The sequence below is a fragment of the Ceratosolen solmsi genome, unplaced genomic scaffold (assembly GCF_000503995.2).
Source record: "Ceratosolen solmsi marchali unplaced genomic scaffold, CerSol_1.0 scaffold2, whole genome shotgun sequence".
NCBI classification, from domain to species: Eukaryota; Metazoa; Arthropoda; class Insecta; order Hymenoptera; family Agaonidae; genus Ceratosolen; species Ceratosolen solmsi.
The window spans coordinates 6,413,560-6,436,826 of record NW_011948422.1 but is presented as its reverse complement, the minus strand read 5'-3'; the positions used below and the strand labels follow the sequence as shown (position 1 = coordinate 6,436,826).

At 28.8% G+C, this 23,267-nt stretch overlaps 1 protein-coding gene across 1 annotated transcript in view; it reads right to left on the bottom strand.

The window, feature by feature from the left end:
• Nucleotides 1-3,348: 3,348 nt before the first annotated feature.
• crc (bZIP transcription factor crc) overlaps nucleotides 3,349-23,267 on the bottom strand; it is a 25,914-nt gene continuing 5,995 nt past the window's right edge. Inside the window, exons 3-4 of the mRNA XM_011499377.1 lie at nucleotides 4,951-5,375; nucleotides 3,349-4,207 (exon numbers count right to left, since the gene is read on the bottom strand). Of these exons, the coding sequence (XP_011497679.1) occupies nucleotides 3,455-4,207; nucleotides 4,951-5,375 (1,178 nt within the window). The 3' untranslated portion in view covers nucleotides 3,349-3,454. The remainder of the gene's footprint in view (nucleotides 4,208-4,950; nucleotides 5,376-23,267) is intronic.

Here is a 23,267-nt window from a genome sequence, read left to right as displayed (position 1 = left end):
TTTCGTTCGAATACTTTAACGCGACAATCACAAAGAAAGCAAAACAATTTAACTTTTAATTAATTATTTTCCATAGTACAAATACTACCGCTCGAAACTTTATAAATATTAATAAAGCTTGTGTGCTAATTTTGTGCCAGTATCGTTACTAATCAGTAAACAAATGATCTTTTTTTTTTTTGTTATCAACGAGTCATTAATATTCATCAATTTTATATGGTAAAAAATACTTATTCAATTATAAAATAAAACTTCACACTGCATGAAATAAAAGCAAATCTTAATAATTATTTATCGTTTCTAAAAACAAAATAACACGAATAAAATGAAAACTACCTACTCCCAAATTAATTTTTTAGATAAGATATATAGTAACGGTAGGATTTATTAGAAATAAAAAATTTATTCTAAAAGTAGTCTATTATCTTTAAAATATACGTAATATATATAATATACATACATGCGTACATACGCGCTCTAAACATGCACACATTGGCATACAAACACAAACGCTTATGTGCGCATATATACGTGTACATATGAAGAGAGAGAGAGAGAGAGATAGAGATAGAGATAGATAGATAGAGATAGATAGATAGATAGATAGATACTTACAGAGCCGTAGAGTGCTTCGCGAACGACTGTGAATTTCAATGATCGTGTCCGCAATAGTAACATGAAAATGTGAAAGGACGTGAATGTATAGAGGGGAAAAACGAGCGTTTCTTTATCTCGAGTGTGTGAGATATGCATCACAAAAATCACATTCTTGTATTTTACTTAAAAAAAAAAGAAAAAGGCGTGCTCGACATCATAGTGCGAAATATCTGTCTTTACATATATTTATTTATTAAATAAACGGGCGGTAAAAAAATTTGTAGATAAAGATATTTTGATAATCCCATTTTATTTTCTCATCATTTTATCGTGATACAATAGCTTTATGCGTACTTTTTTTTCTTCATACAACAAGAACGATTGCATTACAAAATATAGATCAGAGTTAAAGGTACATAATTAATTAAAACAAATGTGTGGAATTAAACCTTACGATAATCCTTTCGGGCTAATACAAAGACCAAGCACAATGTGACCCAAATAAGCGCCATACATGTAATTACAATTTTGGCTAAATAACAGATATAAATAGAAGCTGTTGGCTCGCATCGATTCAACAACATTTTCACTCTGCCGATTTTCAATTTACCCTTTAACTTTGTTATTAACTTTAACATCAATTTTAAAATCCATGATACATGACAAAAATTTTTTTTTTCCTTTTTAATAAAAGCACGTCACTTAAGATTACAAAAAAATATGCAAATTTTCCTGTAATCACTCTAAATTAAAAAAAAAATTATATATATATATATATATATATATATATATATGTATAACGTTGCACACCGAATGATTAAACGTTCACGTGGAAGGTGACAACACGAATCGCTAATTCGACGATTATATAATTATAATTATTCTGCAGGACTCGAGAGAGTACGAGTCACGAGTCGCTTTTCAAATTTTCAAGAATACACATATTTGCGCGAACACAAAATAGGGGAAAGCTTAAAGATTACGCTTTACAACTACTTTTAATAGCTAATATTAGGCTTTAACCTCATCGTTATTAGTTTTTTTTATTGTTTTCATTTAAAGTTCTAAAAATATATCCATAAAATTTTAGTTATATCGCGATAAAAAAAAAAAGAAAGTACCTTTGTCCTCTTTCCTCTCCCCCTCATGACAGGATAAGAGGCAGGAAATACAAATATTTACGTCGAAACGTATACGCTGGTGTGTGTGAGTTACTAATTAAAAGAAAGTACATAGAGGCAGGGTGGGAGAGAGAGAGAGAGAGAGAGAGAGAGAGAGAGGATATTAAAAGAAAAGAAAGAATCTATAGAATCTGTTCTTCCGAATCTATGATGAAGAAATTGGGTATTCTCGTTGAGCGTTTATTGGTTAAGTCACATACATTTTTGCATCGCAACTTAACGTTGAAGTAATGTGTGTGAATACTACAATTTACATACATCTGACTACCAATTTGGACATTTTATCCAATATCGTTCATTTCCTTACGTAAGCGCAGACTTAACTTTACTCGTGAACGTATAAATTTAGCGGTTTTATGTTTAGGTTGATTTCTCTCAACAGTGCAATTAAATTCTTTCCTTTTAATTATATTAATAGAAATAGAGCCGCATTACACGCTTCGGGAAAAATAGTCGTTTCTGTCGTATTAACCCCCCCCCCCCTCTTGGGGATTACATATAAAATAGCAAACGGTCATTATTCGCTCTTTCATCGGATGTCCGGAACTCTGAATATTCTTTAAAATTCAACAGAAATATTAATCTCATTCAAACAATTTTGTTCACAGCCAATTAATAATGGTACACTCGTGGTTTTAGAGCAAAGCTTCGATAAACTAAGGTCGATATCCAACTTTTTTTTATCTCAACTTCAAGAGGGTCGTTGATTGATGCGGATGTAGTTGGAACAAAGATATTTCGATAATTAAGGACCACTAACGTTGTACACGCAAGTTTTTAAGTACTAATAATAAAATACGGGCTCTTTCAGCATGAAAAGCTCGAGTTTTAAGAGAAATTGAGATAGTAGGGGAGGATGATATATTGGCGCATCGATTATTATTAAGTTTAGAGTCTTTTTTAGGAAGCATTTATTTCATCATAATGTTTGGTAATAATGGTTAGATTTTTATTATACCAAATATGGCAAATTTTTTTCTGATTATTTTCATGCTCCTTAAACGATATTATTTTCAACAATTAACGATACACAGTCAATGTATCCAATTATGTTGGATTAGTTGTAAATTCTGCGAGATTTAAAATATCTATCGATAGAAGTTTTAATGCTAATGAAGTTATGCTTCTGTACGTAATAGATGATCTGGCAAGCGCTTGGGAAGTCTTTTTTGACACTGCGTAAGCATTATTTTGCAGTAATACAAGTACTCGTACATTATACATAATAAAGTTAATTATTAATGTTACTATAATTATTAAAAACATTATAACGTATCAGTCACTAACTGTAAAATAGAAAGCTGATCTAGTCGTTAAATACACAAGTTTTGAGTCTCGTGGTGACAGTCTTCTTACATGACTGACATTCGGTATTATTGTATTGATAAAATTGAGCACAAAAATAATAACGAATCAGAATTACAACTTTTTAAAAGACTATAATAATTGGTAATCAGGTGTTTGAAAAAATTGGTACTGTTAATTCTAGATAAGTCTGTTTTAAAAAATTTTGATCATGATTATCCTTACTGTTTGCCTTTTGTTCCTAATATTCCCTTTTTTTTCCTCCTAATATCGTTTTCATTTTCTAGAAGTTATTTCCAGAGCATTTACTACAATCGCTCTACTGAAATTAAATCGTGTCTGCGGCCCCGCCCGAAGAGAATACCCAATTACTATTTGATGAGGCCCTTGGCCTTGAAGAGGTCGCGCATAAGGCTCTTGAGGTAGCCGATCTCGCGCTGCAGATCCTTAACCTGGTTCTGCAGTTTCTCATTCCTTGTGGCCAGCTCTTGCTCTTCACCGAGTATCTCCTTGATCTCCTGCTTCTTCTTTTGACGGTAGCGCGTGGCAGCGTTTTTGTTCTGCTCCTTCTTGCGCACGCGCTTGTCCTCGACGCTCGGTCTCGCGTACGGCTTGACTCGTCGTCCGGCGCGCCCCTGTCCATGTTTGCGTCCATTGCTGATGCTGCTGCTGCCGCTGCCGGTGCCGGTGCCGGTGCCGGTGCCGGTACCGGTACAGGTACCGCTGTCGCCACCGCCGCTGCCACTGCCGCCGCTCTCGAAGGACCAATCGGGATCGTCAGCCGAGTCCTCGGACGAGATGCAGCTCGCGTTTGAGCTCGTGCAGGGCGAGGGGGGCGAGGATGAGGAGGAGCCGGACGAGGATCCCGAAGTCACGGGAACGTCCTCGCAACAGCTGCGTACGTATTCGTCGACTTTGGCGAGCTCGTGGGCGACATCGTTCCCATGGACGAGGGGCACCAGCGAGAGATTCTCCGCGTTCCATTGGGCGGTGATCTGCTGGTTGCCGGAATCGCTCACGAGGGAACTCGAAATAATATAGCTCTCCGGGTGTGGGTGCGGCTGCAGAAGCGACTCATGATGATGTTCATGGTTGCCGAGCGAGGAGGCGATCGATGACGGTTCCTGTACAGAAATTCGTCTGGCTTTATTATCGATAAATTGTTGGTTTATCTACACTTCGGTTATTATCATTAGAATTCCATTGTAAATAAGACATCGTAAAAAAGTTAGATATCTCAACATAATTATAAAAAAATTATTTTCCGTTGATGTGCAATTGAATATCATTTATACGGGATAGTTTTTTTTTAAGAAACGCGAATTAATAATACGATGACAAAAGAGATAAAAATTTGGTATCTATTATTTCTGGCAAAAGACTGTCTGTTGGAGCAAAAATGCAACGTTAGAAATAATTTTTTTTTTTAAATATTCTTTGGCCGTACACGATTTGTTGAATTGTGATTTATAGTTAACGTAATTTCTTTTCTAATAGATTAGTGAAGAATGTTGTGTATTGGGCGGATTTAGTGTTAATAAAAAAATCACTTTATTAAGTTGACTTTGATAAACCTCGAGTCTAAAAGCCTTTCTATATATATATATATATATATATATATATTGCATAATGATCTATCGTGGGTTAAACAAAGTTTTGAGAGAAAGCAGACGTTTTAATACATTTCAAATTACTTATCCAACATTTGCTCCGACTATTTGATGGCGTTGTAGATCATTGTGTTTAAAATCTAATTAATAAGGACAGAGTTCCGAGTAACATAACGCATCTAATTAACGAGATGAATTTCGAGATGGATATTGTGAGATATAATTCCATGGGAAGCTGTGGAAAGCGCGTGACTGACCTCGTGGTGCCGCTGGCGCTGCTGCTCGTAGACGAAGGTCGCCTGATTCTGGTGAACGGGTTGTAGCGCGATGAGTAGATTTTGTTTAGCGAGGGGTGGTGGTGACTGAGGAGGCGTCAAGGTCGAGACGATGCCCGTCGAGTTTATCTGGTGACAGGCCTCGACGTCACCGAGGACCGTCTCGAATTCGCGTAGTAGCGTTTGCGTAGCATCGACGTGCTGCTGCGACTGTTGCTGTCGTTGTTGCTGTTGTTGATGTTGATGGTGGTTGTGGTGGTGGTGGTGGTGATGTTGGCCGAGCACCGGATGTTGGTGCTTGACCGTACTCGGGTATACGATCGCGCGGTTCTGTCCGCATTCCGGGGCCGGAAGCTCCTCGAAGATCGGCAAGTCGATTTTCTCTTCGAGCCAATCGGCAAAGGACTCTGTGGAATGAAAATCAAGTTCGGAACTTGAACTATCACGACAATCGATGGTCTAAATATGGGAATAAATCTTCTACAGAATTTGTAGGTAAAAAAAAAAACAACAACAACTAACAGTTACTATTAAAAAAGGTTAAAAGTAATTGGAATCTTAGTTAAATTACATTTAAGAAACTTTTGATGAACCAGATTTTTGATAGAATCGCTCTTTTCACACATATCAGATACTGTTAATTCATATTATAATTACAAACAATCATGTTTTTATTTAATCGTTCTGTTACATACAATATAGAATTCGTTTATAAACTCTCATAATTAAAAATGTTTATTAAATGTTTTTATTAAATTTTTATTAACAATAATTATTTGAATTGCAAATTAATTGACTAAAATGACTGTTACTTTAAATTTTATTACAGATAAACATTATAATTCTTTAGGTCACACAATGGATTAAATAAAATTCGCGGGAATGATTTAATTAATGCTGTTTATTAATCGATATGAACTAAAATTATATAAAAATTTTACTTGAACAAAATTTATTTTATTGCAAATACGAATTAATTAACGATAATAATAATAATCTTTAAGCAAAAATTGTAATTCTCAGTGATATTCAAATGTCACCAAATGCCAAGTACATTCACTTATATTTTAATTAAAATTTTAAAAGAAATTGATTGATATATTAAAAACATGGCGTGATATTAAAGAAACATAATTTTTATACAAATATAACGCCATACGTAAAGTAATCTGTTTACTTGCCTGTTTAAATTAAGCTAATGAAATTTTGAAAAATAAAAATTAAATAAATCTTCTATTTATCGATTTAAAGTGAAATTAAATTTTAATAAATTTATTTCAGCGTAGTTTGGATTATTTGAGATCAATGGCAAATAGAAGTGTATAACAAATTCTATAGACAATTTATTCAATATTATTTATGCATTACTAGTAAATATTGAAATATATCACTCGACTTTTTAAATAATGTTATATTTTGCTTATTCAAATTTATAAAACCTTAATGCATTATAAATGAGAAGTAAGGCAATCTTAAGCCAAGAACAAATAAATCTTTCATACATACTAATTAATGTGCAAAACCAGATATTAGGCTATCGAAATGCCTATATTAAATAAAAATTTATCAGTATTAATATTTTATAAAGTAAGTTAGAATCTTAAAATTCTCCAAATGGAATTTCATTCGAAGAAAATAGACACGCGAAATGCGTATTTGTACAGTTGCTAAGGAGTGTACGCATATCGCACGATATTGTGGATATAATTTATAGTGACACTGATCGTCAATAATACTCTTCGTACGAACAGAGTAACAACTTGCAAGGAGATATAATTTGTAGTTATAAATGAAAGTCAGATTGTAAGTTAAGTTGTAAGAAGATTGAAAGCGTTAATTTTATCAAATATCCTAAGAGACATATAAATAACGCTCTTTTTCATCCTATAAAGAAAACTAGTTAAATAGTTTGCCAACTTCTTATCTTCTTACTAACAGCTTAACTATTTTATTTTTCATTTGATTAAATATAACTTTCTATTATTATATATTAAATCAGAGGATCGACGAACTGAAATTTTATTTTTACAAAAATTATTAAGTTTTTAAATATTTACAGATGATTTATTCGGGAGATAATATGAAATAAAAAGATTTTTATCTTTCATCTATTGTAGAAACTGCACATATACCAAATTTTACCGAAACCGATCTATATATTTTATAATGAGTAAACACTGTAAGATATTTAATGCCTTCGTAGATCCATTTTACAGTATAATACTCAAACACTTATGTGTACGTGAAAATTGATCTGTTTAATAATGATTACGTATGTAATGACTCAAGAAAAATATATACGAAATGATTATGAAAGTATTATAAACCACTAAGAATATGTACACGCACACACAGAGAGAGAGAGAGAGAGAGAGAGAGAGAGAGAGAGAGAGAGAGATGGATATACACACGAACATTTTTAAATATTAAAATTTGTACACGAATGTTAGATTAGACCACAAGTAATATTGCCGCTATTATACTTTCAAAATAAGTTAAATATTGAAGGAAATGATAAATGCTTTTACATTCTATGAAAATATATTACATTTGTAAACATTTTAGAAAACTGTATAATACAAGAACGAGATAAGATACATTTTACAACATTTGCATCAATAAATGAATTATAATTTTGAGATAAACTTGGATAATATATACATATATACAGTATAATTTATATAAAATATTTAAATCAATAATTTACCTTAAAATCTTTTGTTGAAATAATGAAAGACTTATAAAAAAAGATGGAACTCTAATAAAAATAAACGTTTATTTCCTTATTCATACGGTACATCTATTTTAACTTGAAGTAATTTGAAAGTTTCATAATAAATCTGATATTTCTGTGTAAAAATTCATAAATAACAACAATATTTTATACTAATCAATTTTTCATATAAATGTAAAAAAAAAAGTAAATTATTAAATATTTGCTGAAACGACGTACGCTTTTATGTATAATAGATTAAGTCAGGAGTTTCAGAAGATCATCGGATACTTTAAAATTCTACAAAATCTTATATACTGATATTTTATATATAAATGTAGTATATTATTTAATTATTTTCGATGCCCTTCTTTATATAATAAAAATATAATATATATGTTATTTCGTAAATAATTCTTTTTAATCTAAAAATTGAACATGTTTAACACTTAATTAATCGCTTAATAGCTTAATTAATCAATCATTGAGAGAAACATCATTAATCCCAATAATTTGTTAATATAATGCTAAATAAATAATATTAAACTTCTGTATTTATGCAAAAGTAAAAAAGTTATTCTTAAAAAATTTAGATACAATTGATCAGAGTAAGTGATTTTTAATATTTAAAAAACAATAACTAATTTTAACGTTAACGTTAATAAAGTTGACTATATTTCAAAGTATTTATTAGTTTTATAAATTCGAATGATGACAACATCTTCAATTGCGATAATACGAATACTATATATTTCTGCTGGATTAGTCACCATTTTGAGATGTAATTAAATATATTTTTTATAAAAATGAAAATAAGTTGGCAATTTTTTTCAATATCGAATCGAATATACTAATAATAACCAGTCTATTAACGCACGTGTCTTTATTAAATATTTGTAGGGGCAATGTGAAAGTCGACGTATTGAACATTCTAAATTGCGTAAAGCCAGTTATTTAAAATTCTTCATATTGCTGTGACCTCTGTATGAATCTAATAAGTCAAGTACATCAATATTCAGTAAATGTATTTATCGATATAGTAAATGAATGAACTAATGTAGAACAAAAGAATTTATAAGACGAATGGAAATTCTCCTAGTTATCAATATTTGTGCAAGTTAAGCTTTATTATTGGTTACATGTGATGGAAAATGCCAGCAAATATTGTTTTGGTTTAGATTGAATTTCATAATTAAGATAAACTAAAAGCAATGTTTACCGGTGATTATTTTAGTGGGATAACGCCACGAGAGACTACTAAAAACTATACGAGGGAAAACTGAATATCGAAAAATAAAATTGATAGGTTCATATAAAATATATTCATAAGAATATTAAAAATTCCTTCCAGATATGTGTAAAATTTGTTTATCGCTATAAAAATTTTATTTTCATTACAATTATTTGTGAAATTATTAGTTATTTTAGTTTATTCATAATATAATTTTAAATATTGAAATTTCAATTGTTATAAAGCTCTGTCGTTCTCATCCACTGATCAATCAATCAATGAATTAATAGAAATTTTTGGAAAATTTGAGAAAATTATTTTAAATAATTTAGGTAAATTTAATCTTCATACTTTGGAAAAATATTGCCATTACAAGGATATGTTATATATAATATAATAATTACGCTGTTCCATAAAACTATCAGTATAAATTAATCTTTACGAAAAAAATGTTCTATAGTCAGTTACCCACGATGATACATCGCTTTTTAATGTAATAATATACAATGACAGGAATTTTAAGTTGAAAAAAAAAACACTGATAATTAATCCAAGCATTTCATTATGAAAATGATTGCAATTCGGCACTCATTTTGGAGCCTTATATGTTATATATTGAATATCAATATTACGTCATTGAAAAACAGGAAAATAAAGAAGAAGGAAAAACAAATTCATCGAGTTTAAATATCATGGCGCTCTTAATTTTTATATTTTTCCGACGAACTACATTAATAAAATGATAATTGCAATACGTTAAATTTTATAGTCATTTACAGAAAACTGTTTGAAGTATTAAATAATAATATTATTATAAAAGTTTACGAATTGATTAATGAAATATTTTTGGAAACATTTACTGAATATTATCATTAATATTAATAGTACGTAGTTTAATATTAAGTAATTTATACGTTATGGTAAAAAAATTTATATTTAAAAAATATGCGGGACAGTTTAATTGTAAGACATGGAAAAGGAAGACCAAAGTTTTAAAAACTTTCATCTTATTATTTATATTAATGATTCTAAATAATTTTCAAATTTTATCTCGATTGAAGTATTTTATCTGATTTAGATACTTAAAATCGCACGTGCATGAATATACTTATCTGCGTAGTGGTCGACTTAAGTTCAACGATATTTTCATTTCCTTTTTTTGGGCTCACTTATAAATTTTAAGTTATCTAGTATATTTAAGTATATTTAGTTCGCACCCTAAAATAACTACATAGAATTTTTTGTAATAAAAGCATCACTTCTAACCTAACGACAAATATAGTATACATAAAGTTTTGTTGGTCAGGAATTTTTGTACAAATGTATGTGAAATCGAGTTTTAAACGACTAAGCGAAGGGTTTCATGCTATCGATTTTATCTTAATTTCAAAAGAATTTTACAGTCAAAATACAATTATTAAACAATTGAGTTATTTAATAATCATTAGTGAACATACACGCTGACCAGCTATTTTCTGCTAGGAATGGAACAGTTGCGCATTAAATTGGAACTAATAGCTGTAGCTTCGGGAGATAAACAGCAAAAAAATTATACTCCAAAGTGAAAACGGCATAATGAATCTGCATTTGAAAATGTTTCGAAGAAAACAATTGAATAATCATTTTTATGGATTATAGGCAAAATAGACTCTATTTGTTAAAATTATATAAACTAATATTATAATATTATATAATAATAAAATTATATAAATAAATTATAAACGCTCGATGCACTTCTCAAAAATTCTTATTACTTACATAATGTGAGATTATGAACATTCATCTTTTATCAATGCGTTAAGAATTTTATTAAAATTTTGCATAATATTGTTTGGAATTAACCATTAAGTTTTATTATCTTAAGTCTCCTCTTTTACAATGTGCAAACTAAAAAGTAATATAACTGTAAAAATTATTTTGTAAAAAATCGATTTTTCACTTTACACTAGACAGTTTCTTGTATTAAAATTTATTTATTATTTTATTTATTTATTTTTATTATTTATTTTATTTATTTTTTTATTTATTTTATTTTTTATTTTTTTATTATTTTTTTATTTATTTATTTTTTTTTAAAAGCTTTTTATTTATTTATCTTACGTTTTTTCTTTTTTCTCTTTACTACCACTATGAAAATTAATTCTAATATGATTTCTGAAACATATATATATATATATATATATATATATATATATATAATATCAAATATTAAAAAAAATAACTTTTCTCATCTTGCGTTGCGTAACAAATTCATATTTATTAATAATATGATAGTATTTTATAATTGTCCATAAACTTTCATAAATTATATTATGCAAGATACGTCATGGTGCGAAATCAATTTACTAAGTAATTATGTTATGTACAAAAACATAGTCGAAGCCAACAGTATTATAAAATAAATTTATAAAATATTACTTAAACGATTGTCAAACTGTTTAGTTTTTCTATATTTTGATTCAATTATTACACAGTGTGTGTGTGTATTATGTAACAAATTATTATAGAATTTATGATTGAAATAAGATAGATAAAGATAATCAAACTTTTTTATAAACGCGTTCAAATGATGGCATAATAACATTGGTGCTATGCATGTGAAAAGTAATTTCAAATACACTAATCGACGAGGCCTTTATTTGGCGTTTTATTATTATTATTATTTTTTTTTTTTTATATTAATACAATAATTTATAAAACACAATTATTCTACGGCTAACGAATGATCTTTGTTTTGTAATAAAAATCAAAATTCATAAATAATTATTTCATTCTATACTAATAAGTCTAGTCTACTCCGAAATATATAGCTTGCACATATATTTAAAATTTGATATTAGATTTAATTATGCACATTCTGTATATCTTAAGATCCATTTGTAGAAAGAATAAAATGTACATTATTATATTAAATAGAGCGTTCGTAAGAAGTTTTCTTTGCATTTTCAGATATATTTTTAATTACTGAGCATATAACGTATCGGAATGACAGTCCCTATCACTTTTTGTAGCCCTTTCATGTAAAATTTTTACTATTAAAATCTCGTGTTCATATTTGGTTGCAATATTACCAAATTTGGCATTACGATAAACGAAATTATTTATCATACAACAAATGAATCTGTATATTTTATATGCCCTAACAAGTAAGAATTCTATTGTTTAAGGTGTGGATCTAAGCCGCTAATGCCCAGATAGAATTTCTTACGTGGGAAGGCTCTATATTTACCAATACCGTTTTATTTACAAAATAAATCGCATAATATATGAAAATAAAATAGTAGCTATTAGTGTAACCTCGTCTTAAATAGCCAGAACATGTGTTGCAGTACAACCGGTTTTTCAATATTGAAAGTTATCCTCCTCTTTATTTTTTCGATCGGTTCTACACGGTATGGAGGTGAACGCAAGGAATGTGGAAGTTACTGAAATTCGAAGATGAATAGAGAGAAAAAAAAAATATTATAAATAAGTGAAACGAGCGTTCATCTTTTTCCGTGCACGAATGTCGCGAGTTTTCTAGTTTTCTTTTCGCCTAAATGAAAGTTCTCAAGAGCAGATTAATGAAGAAAAGCTTTGGTATTTTGGAGCGCTCGTGGTCTTCTCACGACTCAAAATTATTGCCAGCAACAACGTCTTTTAAAAACACAGACTAGCATTATATTTAAGCCGACTCAATTTATCAATTTAGAACGCTTATTTAAATAGATTTTCTAAGACAATTTTTATTTTTCAATTAGATTGATATTCACTATCATTGCACAGACGTTAAACATGACCCCATTTCTCCCTGTTACTTCCACTATCTCCTGTAAGTTTTTTTTACTAGAGAAAAGCAATAACAATTATTGATAGAGTCACTCAAAACAAGGCCTCTATGTGTATATATTGAAATTTTACTTTTATATAAAAATTGTAGACTCGTTGGTTCAAGCATTTATAAATACAAAAAAAAAAAAAAAAAAAAAAAAAAAAAAAAAAAAAAACACGCCAATTTCTTTACAAACTGGACTTTAATATTAAAAAAATTAGTATATATGGGCCAAAATATTTTTAAGCAAAGCATTATTTCAATGAAAGAAAATAACAGTATGAAACTCGTATTACGTCAATTAGATTATTGCTTTGATATTATTTATATAAGGTAGTAGAGCCTGTACAAGTTAAGCCCATTAAAATAGAAACAAATTGAATGTTAAAGTAATAAGTTCAACTGGCCACTGTTCTGTATTCAAATGCGAATAATCGTTAACGATTTAAACTATTTAATCATTGAATATTTCAGGTTGGTTAGGAGCATATCAAGTGCAAAAATTTCTACCCAAATAGCATGTTATTAAGTGCTTTATTATAACAATTTTTTTTATAAAGTAAGCTATGAAGAAAATGAAACAAATCTAAGGCAAAATATCTTATTATTAATAAGTTCATATGCATTTCTATTGATTTACGTGCCGTGACTTTATTTGCATTGCATTTCATACTTAACCGAATTTCATCGTTATAAACACGTTGATACAATTTCCAGTAAAAATGTTTTATACAACAGATAAGTAGTCTTATTTTTATTGCAAGCAGTATAAACACAGCAAAATAATGTCAAAATTATCTTCCTTGTCTAGAAAGATATTACTCGTGAAATCGTCACGTATCGTCGATGTGACGTTTACGACAGGAGTCATAATTGTGAGCATAAACATCTGCGATAATAATTAAATTTTGGTGCGCCGACACCCTTTCAAACGGACTTTGAAAATTGATGAGAAAAAAAGGTTCGAGCAACCGATTCTTTTTATCGCGTATGATCGATTCTTCTCAAGCTTCAGAATTTCGTAGCAATGTTTATTTGCTTAAATAATACTGACGTCGTATAAAATTAATTTGCCATGAATCGTTTGATGGTAAATATATTTTTCTTTTTTGTGATAATTTGGTGATACATTAATGTTATTGATTAAAGAAATTCTTCAATAAATTCGCATTGAGTGTCGATCAATTAACCTTCAGAACTATTTTTGATACTATTTTATTGACGATACAAAATACTTTTTAATTTATTACATGAAATCCCTATTTACTTAAGCTTTCAACGTAATGCGATGATATAATCATAAATCAAACATAAATGACAAATTAGAATTACAAACTAAAATATTTTCAAATTTTATATATGAACACACGAGACAGCTTGAACAAATAATTGAATTAAAAAATGATTTTATAAAACCTAATATTTGAAGTATTCGCACATTGTTTTTTTCGTTAGTAACGACACTAAACATCTGACGTGACGACAAAGGACGATCGAAAAATAGGAATCTTTTTATTATATATCTTTTAATACTTATTAACGATACAATAAAAACAATAATAATAATAATAGAAAATATAATTATAATTTATGAAAAAATCCACGACTTTGCATAGAAATAAATTTTCAATGGTAGACAGATTGTTTCATTCTTCTCGGATTCTTAAACAGAAAAAACAAAAAACAGCAGAAGTATAGCAAAGTGTATTGAACTGATAAAGTCGTCGCTCATACGAATCGAGGTTTTCCGAGATAACGCGAAGAGGCGCACAAATAGTATACTATAGGTTAACAAAAAGATGATCGGAAAATATTCGGCAATTTTTTGATAGAAGCTTAAGAAAATTCGTGCTATTATTTGTTGAATAAATTAGTAGAGAAAGAGATTCCCATATCGCTCTCTTTTAATCTTGACGACACACATACTCCGGCAGTAATATATCGTTAACTATCGTACAATATAAGAAGATTCGATCCTTGATACATATTCATTGGTTTATCCCCTGATTCTTAGAAGACCAATATTTGACAAATAAAGAAAAATTGCCCATCCCAATGAACAATTTGCTAAATTGTTGATTTAAGAATTTTTATCTGATAGCCGCTTCAACTTGTGCAAAGATGCATAACGGTATTCACTAAACAGAATTTATAGCCAATTTTTAGTTTTGCTAGTACCAATGGGATCGGATTAATCTTCTTCAAATCAATACAAACGTTGTATTTAGTTAAATTATTAGTTTATACGTTCAAATGATTCAATCGTCATGATATTCATATGTGAAATGTAATTTTATTTTTACTTTAGTCCTAAAATAAGAGATTATATTTAATTATTTGAGTAAAAGACTTAATTAAGGCGTGTTGTAAAAGATTTTAAGTAGTTTTATTTAGTTTTATTGTTTTGCATTGGCGAGAAAAAAAAATGTATAAAAAAAACTTATGGTATTCTGATTCGATAAAATGTGGTGAAAAATACGTAACTTTAAATTTCAAATTTGACAAAGTAATACATATTACACCGATTAATATTAATGTGGTGAAAAATACGTAACTTTAAATTTCAAATTTGACAAAGTAATACATATTACACCGATTAATATTTCCATATGTATATATATATATATATATATATATATATATATAATTGTAGATTTAAATTTGTAAAAAGTCTTTCGTTCAAAACAGAAATCTTGGATTTTCTATATCATAAATTAAATGTAATAATTTATAATAACAATTTCTTTTCAATAATTTTCAAAGATTAATATTGTTATGATTGTAATAAGCTTGATTGAACCGTTACTTATTAAGCGAATATAGCAAGCTGAAATTAATTATAATTAAAACACAAATGACATTTATTTATCAAATAATTGCTAAGAATATTGTTTTAGGATTTAAATGAATTTTTACGCTGTACTATTTGTTTTAGTGTGAATTTTAATAGATTAGCGTAAATATTAGAGATACAGAGTTAATAAAAATTGCACCTATTTGCGAACCGGGTATACGAGTAACAACTGCCTAAATAAAATGAAAATTAAAATTAAACAAAAAATTTCATGTCTAAAGGCAAGAGGTGAAGATTAAATGACAATTGGCATATTTTTACCACCATTCGACATACAATTATATTATATAGATATGTCATAAAAACAAATTTTACTAAAAATTACCAGACTGTAAAATTGAAATAAAACTTTTTCTGTTTGAAGTAGAAATTTACATAAAAATATAGAAATAAATTTTCATGCACTTAAATTCCAAGTACATTATTAATAATTTTTAATAAGACTCTTTTCTTTTTCTTTTTTATTTGCATATCCATTCAAGGATTTCAATTTTAATTCAACAATCACGATTTTACACGATACATTGTAAATTATTTTAGGATTATATCAATAAGTTTATAGACAGAAACATTTAAAACAATATAAAGCATTATTTGAAAGAAATTTTATGTTTAAGCAAAATAATATAAATTATATTACTTTGCATACGAATTTCCATCTATTTTCATTTGTTAATATTAAGAATAATGGTACGGAAAAAAATGATCACTCTCTTTTATTGAAGGGCAACTGATAATTCATTAATAAATTTAATTAATTTAAATCTTTAAAATAAATGAGCTTGAAAAGTAGGTACTTTTTCAAAAGAATTTAAATCTACATAGACGTGTCGAAAAGATTCGGTTGAAAATCCTTGTCCATCGATAATAATAAAAATTATACACGTTGGCTATTTTTCTTCATCAATTATTAACACGACCTCAACATAATTCAAAAACTGTATATCAAACTTAGTTGCATAAAAGAGTTGAAAGTAGTTAACTGGAATAAGGCGACAATCATCGGATTACCGCCATTAAACAAACTCCTCTCATATATTCATCGGCGTATCCACGAGCGCGAAATCTGTTACACCAATTTCATTAATATGGGCTATCAAAATATCATTATAAAGTTGCGCTCGAGTCGAAGAAAGCTACCAATTAAGACAAAAAGTCACATCATGTGCATAAAGCGAGGGAAGAAAGAAGAAGAAACAGAAGAAGTTAAGAGATGGACTCGGGACGTCGACGTCCGAGATGACAATCTCGTACGCCACACAATCGGTCGCGAAACTTCGTCGATGACAAAATTGGCACACCTAAGCAAATTAGTTCCAACTACGTCCGACGGACTTTTGCTAAACTTCATCAGCCCTGTTTTTTTCCCATTTTGCGATAAAGATGCCGATTGTCCTGATCCGCTTGATCGGTCTAATTCAAGTAATCAGACACCCACGGGCACAGGCAATGTATTTTTCTGCGTGGATTTTGTTATCGCAGGATCAATTTTGACTATTTAATCAGATCTCCGTTGACGCTATTCACGAGTCATTAATCTGTTTAGCTGGTAGCGCCTGCCGAAAGTGGCTTGATACTCAAGGAGAGTCGAGAGTCAGCGACGGTCATAAAGAAATAAAAAAAAATGACTTTGATTGCACGCAAGACATTTCTCCTCGTGGAATTTTACGATAATCTAAATATTCATCCTACGACTCCCTGTATTATAAAGCAATGGATTCTTTTTCCTTTTAGGTCAAAGATATATTATGAATATTTGGTGGTAAATTATCAATGGGGCAGATTATTAAATATTACGTATTGCTTTGAGAGCAAAACATACATTTCACTACGATTGTTGTTATATTTTTAACGTTAAATTCATAAGAAAATGTTAAAGAAGGGCAATTTTGAATGTTTTGTTTTAAGTTCATTTCATGGCTAAAATTATTTCACGAAACATTTTGAAGTGTAAGATTTTGAAAATTCTAAGGTTTGAAGTTATTGAAAACTTTTAATCGAACAAATTACTACTACTAATAATAATTATTATTATTATTATGATAATGATGTCAATGATGATGATTGCCATGATTCATAATGTACACAACAGTATTTACCTATAATTTTCTTCAATTTAACAAACAATACATTTTAAGTTTAAACCGAACTTAAAATTGATTTGATTGAAAGGGAAAAATAACTACCTCTCTTTCGGTATGAAATTCATTTAAATTAATAAATACTTTTCGTATACATGACACTTTATTACGCGCTTCAAATACTGAAATTGAAAAACCTTTGTTTAAAACTTTTGCTTTGCCTTCCCCTTCTTCAATATTCAATAAAAGTAATAAAAAATAAAATTCGATTTTAAAATTGATACTCGCACTTATGAGCGATTAAAATTTTTACAAATAATTTACAATACTTTATTATTAACTTATGTAAATAATTTATTTGTATTTCAATTGCAATATTTTTTCTTCTCAAAGCAAAAGTAATATTCTATAATTAATCTGAAAATATTTTGCAATTATTACAAATATTAAATGTAATAATAATATATTTTAAACAATCTAATATAAAGGTATCTGATGATTTTTACAGCCTGCATCTAAGGATGTCAATTTATTCATCATTTCCCAGTTTTAAAAAAAATTTTTTTTTTCTTTAATTAAGAAAATAGTGCCATTATTACCTATTGATTACTATTTAACCTGAACGATATGAGAAATTTTTAATAAAACTTATCTATAAAACTAGGTGTAAATTTCTTAATAAAGGATTTCTTTTAAAATACACGATAAATTTTTTTAGAGATAACTCATATCTTCCTGATAATCGCAAAGAATTCATAGAAGTCGAAAAACAAAAGTTTCAGTACATATTTACAAGTAATAGGATGAAATAAAGTAAAAACTACTTCTGAAATATATTTAGAATTTTATAATACTCCGTTAATGTCAAACTACTCTGTCTATATTAGGACTTTAGCATACTTTTCTGTGTCTTAATATGTTATTTGTCTCATTTAACTTTTGAAAATATTGTTAGCATGCATATGGAATTTTTTTAAAATAAATATCGGAATATTTCATTATTCATCAATGCTTCTCGTATTTTCTTCTTCGTATGTTCATTATATTTTATTTTCAATATATTTGATAATGTAAATAATGTATGTATTAACCAATGATCTTTAAACAGTTTTCGATTCATAAAATTCTTAATCTTTCATACTTTCATTTTTTTTTTGGGAGTCGCAATACTCTTAATCAAGATAAATGCTTGTTGACACTTGGTTGGTTTGTTTATAATCAAATGTAAATAATAATTGTTCACGCAAATTCTTATTAATTTTTGTTGACTTAGTCGCGCTTCATTATGGGCAAATTATTTAACACGCTATAATTGGTCACATAAATCAGAATTCGAATAATTAGAGAGGAATAATTATAAGTATCCTGGTTTTTAAGGGAGTGTTCGTTACTAACCTTCGCGGTATTAGTCGTCATCAACGTCTCCAAGAGACGTTTTTTCAATGACACTTATCGAATGGTTTAGCTATTTGCTTACAACATGATATAATCATGCATCATAGTTAAATGGAGGCCAATGACATCCGAGTTTACGTAAAGTAACGTAGTTTTTATTAGAGTAATTTATCGACAATATGACGCGCCAGGCGGAGAAGGTCACTGTTACGTATCCTTTTAAGATCAAAAGATACTATTTGTTTTTTCAATGAAGATTTTTTCATTTTGTTTAAAAATCATTAGATTTAAATAATTCAGCGCTATGGTCGCGCAAGTGAAAGAATTGACATATAACGCGGAGAATTAGAATATTAAACATGTTTTTCTTTCCCTTCTACTGAATTTATTTCTTTGTCTTTATTACGTCCACGTAAACGCTGAGATTTTTTTTAAAAATACCTTATATTATAAAAAATTTATCTTTTAATTATCATATTATATATAAAAATTGTTTTTAAATTTAGTACCATGACTTGGAAAGTATTTTTCTCTATATTTTGTTTTGATTTTATTGATTGATGTCAATTGCGTAATGAAATGCGTGCACGTTATTTTAAAAAAATTGTAACGAACGACTTCTGGCGAAATAATTGAAACGAGCCAAATGGGAGATTGAAATTTTTCATCGTAAATTTATATCTTTCTATAATACTACGTATATACGTATTTTTATCGAAGATTTTTTCAAGGATTGAATTTGTTTAATAAAAATATAGTCTTAACGAGTGAATTTTTGTAAAAAAATAAAAAAAGGAATTACTTTGAGACGGTAATAATAATGTTTAAAGCCCTTTATTTTTTAATCGAAACGAACTATAATTATTATAAATCGATATTTATAATTTCTTAGGCATATATTAAAAAAAAATAAAATAATGTAATTATAAAATATATCTATGCTCTCTTTAATATATATATATATATCATTTTTTATAAAATGAACTATTGCAGATTATTATGTTCTGAGAAAAAATAAAACTATTTAATTAATACGGTTATCGCCGCGCTAATAAAATAAAGAAAATCAAGATAATGGATATAAAAATAAGTTCGGCACAATGTTGAAGGGACAATAAAACTATATAATACATTTCTATTGCAGAGTCTTCGTTTGTGCTATCTATGTAACTAAATGTTGTAATCGATTTATGAAATGTCAAATGAAATTTATTGAACACGTCGATGTTTATAATTTAAGATCTTATCCGAAAGTGATAGCTAACAGTTTTAATTTCTTTTATGAGAGTAGATCAATGTTTATATATTTATCATAGCTTTAATCCTACCTGTGAAATTTTGCGGTTAAGCATGAAAAACAAAATGAAATATTATTTATTATAGTACTTAATATAAATTTTTTTTATATTTGTTTGAATAATAAACTATATTAATATGGAAATTAACAAATTGCCAAACATTTTACTCTTATTTCATTGAGTCTAAAAATATATTATCGATTCTTGAAGTACTTTAAAATTTATGTTATAATCATTCAATTACAACAGATTAAATCCAAGCAATATTTTTTGTAATTAAAAAATAATGCGAGTGAATTGCGCAAAATAGCTTATATATTAAAAAAAAAGGGTCATTCAATTAAAAATGCAACGAGTTATTATTTCAAGTTTTAGGAGAAAATAAATAATAATACATTAGAGTCTTCAAACTTTCCAATTTTTACGGATAATATAAACATGGCTATAATGCTAAATCGACCTGAAACACTTAAAGTATACTTTTATTAATGTGTTACGCGAATAGTTAATCGAATAAAATTTTACAAAAATAGCTATTTTAAAAAATTTGAGATTTTATTTGTCAACAATGTTCGTCAATATGCACAAGATACACGTCTCACACGTCGTCCATTTACTACTCAAATAGATTATACAAAATAATGTTCTAGAATAAGTCTACGAATTAATATCTTTCGAGATACTATTTCAAATTTATTTTATTTATTTAAAATTTAGTTTTATATTCCAGTCTGATAATATACACAATCGCTAGTTCTAACTTTCCATTATTCCAAGAAACGCTCATAAAAAAGAGAGAGAGAGAGAGAGAGAGAGAGAGAGAGAGACCACATAATGATTTGATTAATGCCCATCTCATAATTTTGATTGGCGCCTCGGCAAAATCCGCTCTCGAGCTCATACTTGCGTATTAATCTCCGAGTGGAAAATACGCCGAAAATGGGGGGTCGACGTCAATGAGATCGAGTAGTGATTTTTGATCGAGCGCAACCTCGCCCCGCTAAGTTTACATATAATTGCATCACGTTCAGTTTAAATAAAATCGGTCCGTTAAATGCCCTATCCCCCCTCCCCCGACCCCCGCAACGATTTGTTCTACGAATCTGGACTTCCTCGAGAAAAGGCGGTCGACCAATGTACTTTCGAATTACCCGCGTTGGAGCGTAAGAATCTGAGGCAAACGTGATTTTTCTTCATACAAGAACTGGGCGCGGAATTAGCGCGGCAACGAAAAGGAAAAGCAAGAAGGACGCGGGCGTATGACGACCAGATTTTCACCACGCAAACACGCTGTAGGCATTACCGAGAGATTAATGACTTACGCGCAATCACGTTATGATAACGTGGGCGAAGAAGGTGCGAGAGTCTGGTGTTCGTTGCAACACAAATCGTATTTTTTTCAATATTATTTATTTTTTTTTTTTTTTAGAAAGAGAGGGGGATGGGGGGGGGGGGGGACGATAATTATTAAACTGCTTTGCAACATAGCGAAAATGTGCTTTTGATTTGCGAATCTGGGCAATCTAATAATTGGCTGGCGACTGTAATTCTCATCGAAGATCAAACAAGACAAAAGTTGGTTAATTAAAATTAGCTCGGAATTAAAGCGTATTTTTCAAACATTATTCCCTTGAAATGCACAATCTAATATTTTACATATATTTATAAGATTATCAAAATTTGATGGTATTTAGCTATAAATTTGTATTATTACATCGCGTTATCTTGAATATATGTCAAAGTAAAAAAAGTGATAACATGACTAGTGAATTAAAGTTTATTTAATTTTTTTTTGTTTTTTTTTTGTTTTTGTTTTTGAGTTCTGTTTTTTGTTTTTTGTTTTATTTTACAAGCTCTAGTAATGTCAATTGTTGTTATCTCGATCATTTTTTAATTTAAATGTCTGGAAAAACTAATTAGTCTGATAAAATCACTATCTATTGCTAACAATTATCTTATACATAAAGTGAATATGAATATTTTAAAGATGTGAAAGAATTTATATTATGATTTATGAGACATATTAACACCATTATGAATCACAATTTAATAGTAATAGTAATTGTTAAGCAAAATCTTTGTTTCTCGCGGAGAAAAACACAGTTAAGATCGTTACAGTTGTAAATGAACTGTCAATTTGATGTGATATTATCATTTGATAAGCCAATGACTAACGAATGATCTATTTTCAAATCAAGTGCTTTCTTTTAGTAGCAATTAGATTTTTTTTGGATGCATTATGCATTCTCTTAAACGGGCATTTCATCTAACGATGAAAAATGTAGCGTCAATAATAATTAATATTGCAGTCGCTATTTGAATTTGAAAGAAACATAAACAATTCGTGTAAGCGTTGATTAGGAATCTGCTATTAACCCACATAAGTCATATAACGAAAACAATTGTGTGCAGTGTAATGATATGATTGTATTGTCGATTTTTAGAATAATGATACAAGATTTGTGAAATTTTTAAAATGTAAGAGAAAGTAAGTTTGCATTTGCATATTATTTACCATACGCGCGAGTGGTGATTATCTACTTTCATCAACACCCTATCACTATTTTTCTATTATCATGCATGTTTATCGAAACGGCATTCCCCCCCCCCCCACAATTACGAGTTGTAGAAGTTTGGAAAGTTAATAAAGTTATTATAATTTTTTCTTAATACGTCCATAAATTATCCATATGAATGTATTTTTTAAAAATATTACATTCGTACTTTGGCTCTCGAGTAGATGGTGAATAGGCGATTACGATCAATTCATGCCACTTTTGTTTTTCATTTATTCATCAATTTAGGGGGTTGAAGATCTCATAAGCTTCATCAGCTAATTATATTATAAACATACTTCATAAGAATACTATGAAAAAATTTACGCTAATTTTTATAAAAACGCTAGTCTCGGAATGC